Source organism: Bombus pascuorum, chromosome 12 (genome assembly GCF_905332965.1).
Source record: "Bombus pascuorum chromosome 12, iyBomPasc1.1, whole genome shotgun sequence".
Lineage (NCBI taxonomy): Eukaryota > Metazoa > Arthropoda > Insecta > Hymenoptera > Apidae > Bombus > Bombus pascuorum.
In genome coordinates, this window is record NC_083499.1 from 1,681,867 (window position 1) to 1,694,974 (window position 13,108).

A 13,108-nucleotide genomic window follows, 5' to 3' on the forward strand; every position below is an offset into this window, starting at 1 on the left:
AACTTTCGGATAATTGGAAGATTTTTGTTTCTGGAACATATCTAGGATCGAATTCCTTCGCAAGCAATTCCTAAATTTTATTTTCGTCGAATCAAAGACGAATGAATCGACACATTGTCGACAGACTGGTTCAGAATGGAATCGACAGGGTGTATTTTTATCACGGTATGTTTATCGATGGCAAGTATCGCGCTGCTTAACAATATTTAAATATTGTCGCGTCGAGTATGTTGGCCCGTCGAACGTGCCGGAGGGTCATATATAAACCGTCCTTTGCTTGCACAGCGTTCTCGACTACCGTGTACCGCAGCTTCTTCGACAGTTTCCTCCTGTATACACAGCTAGGGAAACGAAGTCCGTCGTTTTGGCCGAAAGTGCCTCGTCGGTCCCTCCTCGAGGCGATCGTTTCCTCCATCGCTCCTGTTTCACGCATCCTCTTACGTTTCTCTGAACGATTTCCTCAAACCCTGAAAACACAGTCCTTCAAATTCCTTCTTAATTGCGTGTCAACGCTTCTGAAAGGAAATATGGAATAGAAAAACACTTGAAACGAAAATCATCGAATATCGATAGATATTACATGATTCTTTCTATTTTGAAGATCTTCCTGCTCCAACTTCCGGCTTTTTTTTCTGCGAAGCGTTAAATGTCAATAAATATCGACAAATATTAAACATATATTATAGATATTCGATGAATCTCCATTGAAAAGCTTTATAATATTTGAAAATATACATTCACTGTGGAAGAATTGTCATAATCTTTTGCAAAATAGGGCATTCCATTGTCGTAAACTCTTTTCCATTGATACCTTGCGGTATTCGTCACGCAATGGAATAAACTCCTCACCATGAGGAAACATTCTCAAAAACAGAAACTATAAACAGAAAGGAAGAAGGAAGAAATGAGAAAATCGCGCAGGCAGAGGAGTAAACGGAGTAGACGAGGACAACGAGAAGACGGTTGGAGCAAATGGTCAATGAATAAGTCACACGCGATCGTGACAGTGACCGGGATCGGTGGTTGGAAATTAATTACCAGGAAATAAGGGTGCGGCAGGGGGCAACGTTAGCGGTAGCAGGGGGTCGCGCGGTATTTTCGACGTCGGGCACACGAAGCACGACCGATAATGAAGCGGTCGCGAATTGGCCAAGTGTTGAGTCGAATCGAGTTTTACATGTCGGAAGAAGACGAACGTATACGCGATAGAGACGAATGGAAGGAGAGAGGAGAAGCAGAACGAAGTGAAGAGAAGGAAGCTCGGCTCGTAAATCACTGGACATCGATAAGAGTCGTCGCGGCGTTCGCGCGATGTCCCTCGTTAATAATTGATACAATTAACGACCATTCATTAGAGACGCCGCTCGTGCACGTATATAGATAGATGAAATACGAAAGCAAAGGATTCGACAGCGAGGTGCGCCGTCACGTGATTCGCTTTGTCGTTAGCGCGTCTCGTGGTTGCGCTTCAAGATAACTGACTATCGGTTCTTCCTTATATCGAATGCTTAACAATGTTATCGGAATTGTTTGGTCTATGGATATTCTTGGACAGAATCGTTGTCGTCTATTTTTCTACGATAAACCGCTCGATATTGTGTCAAGTTGCTGTATATATCCTCCCCCTACGTTTCGTAAGATACATCACCTTGTAAACTTTACAAGAATGGTATATTAAAATTATTCTTTCTTAGGTAATATTATTACAATATATTATATTATATTATTATATTATAGGTAATATAGTCTTAGGTATATTAAAATATTAATTCTTTATTAGATAATTATCAGATTGTGAATGTTTAGGCAAATTTATAGTTATGAATACAACGGAAGAAACAAATCGTCCGTAGAAATATGTATTGGTTTATTTGGTAAGATATCAAAAGTTTGTTAGAAGATAGTATTTTATTATTCGAAATTACACCGTCGCACCTGTTAAAATCTTGTCGGTAGCGCTACGCTACGAAAAATAATTTGTCTACTCGCTCGAACAAGAATAATATTGTGTAATCGCTTGTAATAGTTTTTAGATAAAGGTAGCATAACCGTATGGATCATTTAATTACTGATAGTAATACTCATTATCTTCTGATGAAATCGATATTCCTATTATATATTTAGCGTACACGTTATAGGACGATATGTGAAATCTATTCGTTTATACATGTAGTCGTTTTAAATTAACAGCGGTGGTCTTTCTATCAGTTATAAAGAATCTTTTTTTATCAGTTCTGTAACTCAGAAATTAAACAGCTCCGAGATAAGGAACTTTTATAATAACTAAGTAGTTTCGTCTGGTTTAAAAAGCTAATACACAAATTGAACAAAATTAATCTTATCACGATATAATATTTTATGATCGTTGTACTAATGGTATAAAACATCTACTGTAACTCGTTCTGTCTATAACTTTCCAGTTAAATTACATGTTATCATCTTTATCTTGGGATTCTTTAATTACGGTCAATACCATCTAATGACAAAACCCGCAATGACTTAGTTGCCAACCCAATAGTAAATTACAGGTTAGATCAAGAAGGTACTTGCAAACTGATACAAACACTCTCGACATTAATGCATGCAGTATGCATAGTATTCTAATCGGTAATTAGACACTTTCAATTAGTACTCTTTGTTAATAGAAATTGATGAAAATGTCCGAATACTAATAAATTGTAGTAGTATTATAAGTTACAGTAATTGTTATCGGTATTGAGGGTATTCTTTCTCAATTCATCACGATCGATTGATACGTTGAAAAGGATCAGAAGAATAGGGATCGAGGAACTCTTCGTCGATTCGCTGACGTAGAATCGCGGCGCAATTCAATTAACAACGGCCGGTGACTCGTTTATCGGTTACAATTATTAAATCATCGAGGCTCGTTCCGGTGGTCGCGGGGCGACGACGCGACAGGAGGAGGCCGCGCGGCGAGCGTAATTTATTTCGCTTCTTTCGCCTCGCGCGCCGCTTATCCATATTTCTATTTAGTATCACAACGGACCGCGCCGCGTCAACCGCGAGATTTACGACGTCGTAGATCCTCTCGACCAGTTGGAAATTCCGTTGAATATCGGCCGTTGAAGCACAGAGCCTGACCTTCCCTTTTCCACCTTTCGTCGTCGTACAAAGTCCTTGGCTCTTCTTCCGCTTCCGTCAGTCAACTCCTTACATATTGTTAGAATTCATTGTTTTTTTTTTTTCTATTAACAAGTAGAATTACCAGCTTCTAATTTTCTATTAGAAATTTCATAAATTCACTGTGATTTGGAGGAAATATAGGTTCGATATACTTTGACGGAAGTTTTATTGATTTACTAATCTTATAATTGTTTTATAGACTTATCATAAAGTTATATTTGGAAGATATTTTATAGATTTATTTTCAAGGATTGCAACGATCTTTTGCAAAGAATATGAACGAATATTTGTTTCTTGCTTTGCGTGGCGTATTTGTTCATAAGTACCATCCATTTTTATCTTTTTGGTTACAAGTTCCATAGTTTAATTGTCGATAGTTCTAGTGTTAATGTTGCAACAGTAAAATGCGTAATATAGAAACATATGTCTTAAATCCTTTATCATCTTAAGTTATGTTAGTGGTATATATAATTCCATTATAATTATAATACTAAATGCGGAAAAATATATCAACCTTAATTTCAATTCCATTTCGTGAGATTTGGAATGATTAAGTAGAAACTGCAATTATCATTTTGTATCATCGATGTTACAACAATGTATAGCGAGTACTTATACTTCTGAATGATATCCTAACACGTACCATTAATTAGCTACTTCAACTCGATAACGAGCTATCTCATCGTTTCTCACAGCTACTCCATGAATCGACTTTATTCATATGCAACGCAACTTTATAAATTCTTTTGGTGTCTCTTTCTTTTATAATTGGCGTTGGTGTCGTCCGTCTGGCTCGTTTCTGGCTTTTTCTCTTCCTAAACGAGGATCAATTAATACGAGGACGACTTGGCGAGCGACTTGGTATGATCGAAACTGAGCAGGCAGACGAGAAATCGCGCGGTTTATAGGTGTCGAGGATGACGGGGTTCATTGGCGCAGATTAATGGGCGTCGTTGTCGCGTTAGCTAATTTGCGGCTTGGTCTCACGATGGCTTTTAATTAGATTGCTACATAGTGCCAGTAATTCGAAGCTTTCTTGTCTGGTTGTTTTCCTTTTCTTATTTCCTTATAATCAAAAATAATCAATTCTTACGTTCTTGATATATTACGTGAAATATTATGCATATTTTATGTGGAACGAAAAATTTGGATGTATTAGTTTGGAGAAGTAGAATTCTAACAAATGTAGTATTACAGCCGATCCTCAATTATTTCAAGCGGCGTGTCTAATTCTGAAGTCTCGCGATCCGTCTCGTTCTCTTTAATTCGGGCAAATTAGTTGGCATTGAAGGAGTACACTGGCCGCCAAAAGTTGCCGAACACGACGCAATCGACGCGGAAACGAGCTCTCCGCTTACCAAAAACATATTCCTATCTATTTTCACGTATTAAATCAATCGGCAGTGTATGGTAATTATCAAAGGTAAAATCTTCGTCAGACGCAGAAACGTGTCTTATAAATCATCAGCAGATACGACTTACATCAAAGGAAGCATGAAAATTCTCAGAACATTGAATACCACGTTTATTCTCCTACATTTCATACAACTGTACTTATATCATATTACAGAGTTGTATATTCTCACTATAAAAATAATTCAAATAGAATTTCAATGTTCGATGCACTAGATCAAAAGTGTATAAATCTATTGGCTACTGAATAGTCTCCGTCTTTCAATTGTCACAGATTTCATACACAATAGGACTAATACTACTACTGAAATTCTACGAGCTATTAGTATCAATACAGCCTCTTGCATAACGATAACAAGTTTAGTAACAAAGCGAATGAAACTCCAGAAATAAATTTTACGAGCTACAAGTCACCAGATAATCCTATTTGGCCCAAATTTGTAAAGTTCTAACAGTGAAACGTGAAACACACGATATACACATAACTTATCACTTCACCGATACATACATACATTTAAGTAAATTACTATGCAAGAGGATTCAGAAAATATGAACAACGAAAAATTAATATCTTTCAAAAGCACTCGAAATGAAAACGAGTGACGACTGCACTAACCCATTATAGTACACTCGCGAATAAAATTTCTTCGAAAACCTGACATTCATCTGTCATGTATATCTCGCATCGCAGCTTTTCCACAACATTATCGCGTTATAAATTTCCCATCGATGCTTAAAACATATCAAAAATACAACACATACATCACGTTTCGTCGCGAAGGCTTCGTTAAAACGGAACGAAGACGGACAAGGATGTATAAAAACAGTGGAAATCAGCGTGCATGAATCGCTGGGCCCCGACACGGCGCTCATCTACGCGCGTACACGTCTCGTATCTTGGGCATGCATCAAATACGCTTACGTATACACGGCAGCGTGCGCGTCAGACGCCGCCGGAAAACGTGCAAGAGCGAAGAGGATCGAGAGGCGTTTCGAGCAGGCAGCGAGCGTAGGGCGGAGGCCGCATCATCGGGCGTCGCTTCCGACTGCGTCGTCCCTGTCTGCTTATAAATAACACCATCTCCTCGTTTCTTCGCGCATTTCGCAGTTTTTCTCGTCCTCCTCTTCCGAATCTCCTCCAGGCCCTCTTCACCCTTACAGCATGCTGCTGCAAGGCTAATTAATATCACGTGATGAGCGATCGTGGCAAAACCTCGCAGCCGAGATCGCGAGGGAAGAATGCATGTCGAGAATGGCATAACGGGACGGAGGCGGTTAACACTCGTGAATTACGATGACTCGATCATTTGCGATCTATGCTTCTTACGTATTGCGTGTCCGTTGTCTTGTTCGGTTGCGTCTTTGTGATTTTGTTCTTTGAAGTAGAAATGGAGAAATGACGAATCAACGAAATGGAAATAGAGAAACGAGAAATATGCAATTGCATAATATAATGTAACTGTAATTGATACATAAAATAATATAACTGTAGTTGATTACGAGTGGGATTAAAAGAATGGATTCACTTGCTTTTATTGTTGTTCGTTTACTGGAAGCTTATGGGAGACTTGAACTATGGAATTAATAGAAAGTACGAAAATTTCACTATGTAATGAGAAGTATAAAATCTTAGACACGAGAAGAAATAATATAAGTTGGGTATATATCTGTAGAATAAACGCTATATATACACATAAATGGTTGTAACATACATGAAATATGTATATATGAGATAAAGCTAATTGCAAATATTTTTTCTCGAAATATTAGAATATACTGCATAGAATATTAATCGTTTCAAGATCGAATGTCTCTTACGTTATGGCTAGAAATTTATTTTTATTAATTGCTGGCGATAGAAACATTTTTTTTTTATACCTTCTTACGAAGATGACATAGTACACTAAAATAAAAAGCTGTTTTATCAAACACAAACTCAATTATCGACTAATTAATTACTGACAATTTAAAACGTAATATTGTTTATACTCAACGTGTCAAACGTGAAATTGTTAGAAGACGTATTCTCTTATTCCATTTAAGGCCCGAGCCATAAACGATCGAATCACAGTGAGCCAAAAGTGATATGCAGTCTATAAGAGCATAGAGAAGATATTGTGCTTCCAGAGGAAGTTCAAGAAAACTTCGATGCATCTGGCATTCGTTTCGATAATTCTCGAATTCATACACGGGATCATCGTACATATATACGCTACACATATTTGCGATGGCGTTCGATCGAGGCGAGAGAAACGCGCGAGAACATCGAGCTGGCCGGAGCAGATAACGAAACGTGCGGCGAGGAACGAGGCAGCGGGTGCTGCTTTCGCTGGTCGAGAAGCAACAAAACCGCAGCTCGGATATAGAGGACACATTGTGCGCGCGCGGACAGAGAGCGGAGGAACGCGTCGCAGCGAATCGACTGCTCGCCTCGCACCATCTCGTCAACTCGAGCACTCGCAGCCCCTGCGAGTGTTGCGCGTCCGTTCGTTACCACCGCGATACCATCTTCTCTTTTTCTCTCGAAGCGCATTCTGCTTGCTGCGGCGTGCCTGCGCGTCTTTTTTCACCTCGCCTTCTTCGACGCCCTTCGCTTGTTCCTCGTCGACGAACGTCCAGTCGTTGCAAACCGTTTGAGATTCGATTCTCGATCACAGATTTTCCTTCCTCTTGCGATTTTCTTCTTCATTCAACTAGTGATGGAAAATTAAGGAATTACGTTGATTTAAAAATTCTGTTGCGTGTCGGTAATAATGCGAGGTTGATAGAAGGGATGAGGTACGCGATGTGAGTTTACTAGGCAGAATATGAAATGCGCTAATTTAGTCGAGAAAGTAGAGATATATGGAGCCGAAATATTGCGACTTTCTCGTTGGCTTGATTTTACTAATCAGATATGTGGCTAGAAATTATCGTGTTTATTGAAATCCATAATCTTTGTTGCATAGTAGGACGAAACTTGTAGCTATGAAATAATTATTTTTTCTGTTCGTCTCATGTTCGAGCTGCTCAGAAGCGATATTAATCAATTGCATAAGTTACAAAGTGGGGGAAAATGATAGTTTTTAATCATTTTCTCCAATTCAATTCTTAATCATTATTTCATCAAAAAAGTAATAACTCATACGTTTGTAAAAAAGAGACAGCGTAGCGTGAATTTTACCTCAGACCTATGAATACACGATAGATTTTAGCGCATACTAAACATTTGACAGATGCCACGAAAATGATTAAACCATAGATAAAATACATCAAAGAAGATTTTAAACGATGAAAAACTCCTCATCGTTTATTATCATGTACAATCTGCTTGCATGTTGATAAGCAAAAGCTTAGGGCGCGACAAAATCCAGTCGCGACGATATTCTAATAACGGTTTACTACGTTCGAACATGCATCAATTAACCCTTCATTTCCAATTACGTGGCTCGGTAATTGCGAATAACGAGCGCCTCGATGATCATCGGTTTTCCCTCGCTTGGTTTACTCTCCTTCGACGGGGAAGAAAACAAGAGATAGTAAACGCGAACAAGACACTAAGATCATGCATTTAATTATGTCGATCCGATCTGCTGTGATTCTCGCTTTAACGCGCCGTTTTAGCGAACTGGACCTCGATTTTATAACCCAATGCGCTGGTTCGGTGTGATATTTACGGGACTCGTAACCGTGGCCACTTTTCACTTCGTTATCCGACTGTCGGCATCCAATCGGAGGTTCTTTATTATTCGACGAATCGGTGTTATCGCATCGAGAGACGTGTTGACGACGTCCTTTCATTGTGGCCTCTTCTTCTTTATTATCTCGCAGAAAGGCTCCGATACGAGGCTCTCGTCACGGAAGTTAGTAAAGTGTGCTACCTCCATTATAAAAATTCCTTCGTGTCCCGTGCCAAATTTTTGTGTTACTTTCGCTCGGGAATCTCATGGGCAAAGCTTTGTTTAAGAGTTTTAGAAGTGAAAGCTTGATTTCCATTAATTTCCATTAACATTTATTCTCGTTATATAAAGATAGAACTTGTATTAGGGTGGTTATCTTTCTTCAAGCTCCTCGACGATTTCCACAAATAAATTAGATAACCAGATTAGTAAGAAATAGTAGATTACATAAATAAATGTAGGCTATTATTTTATATCGTATCTAGAACACTTTTTCTGTGAAATTTCGAAAAAAAATTAATTATTTCATTATGTGAGTCAATATTAGAATCTTCTCTATTATATCGAATGAGGCCAACTTCTGCATAAAAGTACGTGTATATATTGCTCAAAATAATTAACGGATTATTGGAAATTCTTTTTCTCTTTTGCAACTGTTTTAAATACCGTCTTCAACGCAATGTCATACGAATAGCGTATTACTCAAGTCTGCAGAGTTTCTTCTTTCCCTCTGTTCATTTAGTTCCATCCATGTTAACAATTCCCTAATTATATTGACTAGTTTATAATTTCTCCATACTAATCTCCTTTTCTAAACTCTATATCGTTCCCGCAAAACAACATCTATTACATCTTCCACTGTAAAATCCGTATTTTCATCGGAAAATTCGTATCAAAACGAGCTCTTTCCGCTATAATAATTTCTCCAAACGGCCTTCCCTTCGGCACCTCTTTCAAAAACCTTCACCTACGACTGCAAAGACTCTCCTCGAGGTTGACCACCTCCGCTCCATTAAAAGCTAATTGCGGATTGTCGGTATCGCGAGGACTCGCATCGGGAGGCACACGTGCGTCCTGTGGATCTCGTTGATCGGTGGCGGTACCGAAAGAGCCGGTACGAAGAAGGTGGAGACGAAGGTGCGTCGAGAAGGATGGCGAAGAAGAAGGAGGTAAGGTAGCTCTCGAAGCAGTCACTATCTGAGGAAGCACTCATCGCGGTCGCTTCGTTATCGGCCGCGCGGAATCATAATGGGCCATAATTGCATAAATATAATGTTAATTAACAATTAAGATTGCCGCTTTGCCTAATTGAATCGCCGCTCCTGCTAGCTGAGCGGAGAAGAGGGAGGACACCCCGTTTCCTCGTTCGATCGGTCGCCAAGTGGTCGGCGAAAGAGGGACAGGAGGGGACGTGGATCCGGAGAGGGCTTCGAGGTGGCTTTAAACGTAACGCCGTATCGGAAAATTATGCCGATGGTCGTACCTCGAGTATGCACAATGCACACGTTCGATACGAAACGCCCTCGGAGAAGCGTGACCGTGTGTCGCTTTAGAAAAACGCGTATTTATATATACACGGTCGATGCCGATTCGAAGAAATAAAGAAGGAAGAGTGGAAGGTTAGTCGGAGAAGAAACTGCCCGCGATGAGCACAGTCCATTCGCGCGGACCTGATAGCGAAGGCACGACGACGATAGGACAACGTGAGATCGTGCCGAGAGAAAATTACGACATATCGTTATTTTTAGCAATTATCTAGAGAAAGAGGGTGGAAAAGGAGAAAAAAGAGAAGGGGGAAGAAGTAAGCCGGCCAGTATGGAGGCGTCTAAATATATACATATATATATTTGTTACCATTTATTGATAAGCTGCGACAAGTTCTAAGAGTTAAACACATATTTAGTTAGTTACGCGTAAATATTTAAATATCGTAAATACATATTAACGGAGAACATGCTAAATACATATTTTAGTACATTAAATACAAACAAGACGAGGCGGACGAAGCAGATAGAAGACAAAGGCAAAAAAATAATAATTAGTTATAAAATAAACCTAGTTATTACAAGTTACAATAACGATGTTGGCGATGACTTACTCGGTTCAAGATTGTTATAGAATCATGAAAAGTATCGATTTCGTCATCGAGTTTGTTGACCGATATGCACATTCGGTTAATAGAATTAAATTTATCGAAAGGGATACGGTGTTATTATATAAAAAGAGTAAATGGGAATTAAGAGCTAGATGCGATGCAGATAAAATAACAGATTTATCGCAAAGTAGGTAGAAAATAAATGTAACGGCAAAGATTGAATTCATATTAAATATCAGCAAGTATCTTAATACTTATATATGTAGGCTGAAGCAAGAAATCGTGTGCGAAGATTTTCTAATGGTCTCTCTTCGTGTTTCTTCTTACTCGAGAGGTCTGCACATCGTTACATACACGATATCGACATACACGGTCGTTGAACCGGTACCATCTATGCCCGATGCGTATCGATCGCTCGATGGAGCACACGGAATTTCGGGGACGCAATTAGCGGCGTGCAGATGCAATAATAATTAATTCCCGTTAATCCTCGCGGAGTGAATCGACCGATAGTCCGCGGAGCTTTCCGTGTACGAGGGAAATAAATGGAATCGCTCGCGATACGCCAGTCTCGAAATCTTTGGTTGTGGATTCCGTGAGATCGTCGAAGCTTCGTATTCCTCCTTCCCTTTGGTTGGATCCCCTTTTACTCCTTTGTGTCGAACCGGTGCACAGCCTCTGGCGAACGAATTTTATTCGGTTCCTTTTATTTTCTTGTTTCAGATGGTACAGGCGATCCAGGTCCTCCGGTTTCACCTCCTCGAGCTCGAAAAGGTGAGTACTTTTCAGATTCCACGTTTTCTTCTCATTTCCAAAGCTATATAAAAAGTTGGAAAGAATTATGGTTTTTTAGCTGATATAGTTATATTTCTTATAAAATAATAACATTTTATATAGCTTCATAAATTGGTTAAGATCGATTATAAAATAACATTATCTTAGTAATATACCTAGTAGTGTAATAATAGATGTAGTAACATAGTAATGTATGAAATTTCCTACTTTGTGCTATCAAGTTTCTACACCTCAAATTATTTTTACCTTTTTCGTAGATTACTTTATTATCGCTTTTTCATTCGCGTATGTTTCTAATCCTTAAATTGTTAGATACATTAACAATAGTTGATGGACATTTCGTGAATCAAAACGGTACTCTTTCTCGATAAAGAACCGCATAAACATACCTTCCACGTCCACGTTTCTTAATTCTCTAAATTTTATATTACTTATCGTTTGAAGGGAAGTATTTTACAACTACTACAGAGTAGAGACTCCTCAGGTTTCATAAAAGAGCATGATGCCAAAGACAGTTCATTTCGAAATCATGTGAATACATATACTTGTAAACTTTATAAAAATATGATTCATCATGTTGTCTTCATACGGCTCGGCCTATAATATAAGTGTAACGATGACTAGCATAAACCAAAGGCTATAGTTACATTAATAACTGAACAAGTAGGTAAAACTGTAGAGTAAGCGCGAGGTTGACGCGTTTAGGTGAACTTTCAAGCGTACTAGCGAACGTCAGCGAGCGGCGTGTTCTCTCGTCCGCTCCAATTGTCAGGGATTACCGGGTGTCGCGGTAGATAAGCCGTTCGTAACGCTTGAAAAACAACTGTTACGGGCGGAGCGCAATTTTCCGTAATTGTAGTGAAAGCTCGGCACCACCCGTCGTCGGTCGTCGGTCGGCTATGGTGCACACCTTGGCGGTTTGCTCGGCTCGGGCCGAGTTCCAGCCGTAAGTGGCGTCATTTAGCTGTCCAATGGCCGCTAGACGTACGAACACGGTGCACGCTCCAAGTTGTTTGCATTGGAACGGCCATCTTTCTCCACCGAGATCGTGATTTTTTCCCTTGCCCCTCTCGTAAACCGGAAACCTGTAAATCGGAGTACATGTCTCGTATTAGATCGTATAAAATGGTACGAACTGTGTTATACCGAGAAATCGAACATAGAGGACGTGTATTAGCATATTCATTCTTAATACGAAAGGTAGTTAGTAAGATATAAATATAAATATTAATTACTAAGATGGAGTGATTAAATTGTTAATCGAGTTTTGCACTAATCAGAACTTCTTTTAGTGATGGTATTGAAAACGAATGTAAACGAGACAATCTTAATTACGTCAGTTTTAAATCTTGTAATCGTACAAAGGATTGTTGAATAATTAAATTAGTTGAAATAATTTATAAATATTATGAACGCGTAAAATAGCGACGATCCATAACGAGCGACATAATTAATTTAAACGAAATTCATTTACAAGTCTTCGACAATCTACAATGTCATTGCTGCGTAAAGCTAGTACAGGTATTACGACTAAAGATTCTATCGGCAGCAACTTTCGATTTCCCCCGAATTCTAATTAAGACAGGGTCGGAAGATACCGCGGCCGCGATCGGTCCCAGCGGACGTCGAAAAAGTTGCAGGTTGGTTCGTGTCACGGTTCAATCGACGACACGAGAGGAACAGCGGTCGGGATTAATTGAACCGGGCAGCCGGTTAATATTCCGCGTGCGTTCTCGCGTTGTTACTTCGGGACCGCGGTAAATAAATATTGCATTAGAAGGCCGGCATGTTTCGGCCCGTTTTTCCCCCGCTAACGATTGATAACCGTTCGACCGGTAAAGCCGGAGTGCGCAACAGAAAAGAGAAAGGGAGAAGGAAAGAGAGTGCAAGTTTTCAGGAGGAGCTGTTTGCGTGGCCGCAGAATACCGGGGCGGGCCCCGTTCGGCCCGGCTACGCCGTTTTTGCACCGATATTTTATCATACGAAATAGCGGACATCCATC

The 13,108-nt window shown here is 39.5% G+C and overlaps 1 protein-coding gene across 6 annotated transcripts in view; it reads left to right on the plus strand.

The window, feature by feature from the left end:
• The window catches only part of LOC132912407 (homeobox protein homothorax), a 502,412-nt gene that overhangs the window by 45,984 nt on the left and 443,320 nt on the right, over window positions 1–13,108 (plus strand). For all 6 annotated transcript variants that reach the window (XM_060969789.1, XM_060969791.1, XM_060969794.1 and 3 more), the window contains exon 5: window positions 11,035–11,085. In XM_060969789.1, the coding sequence (XP_060825772.1) occupies window positions 11,035–11,085 (51 nt within the window). The remainder of the gene's footprint in view (window positions 1–11,034; window positions 11,086–13,108) is intronic.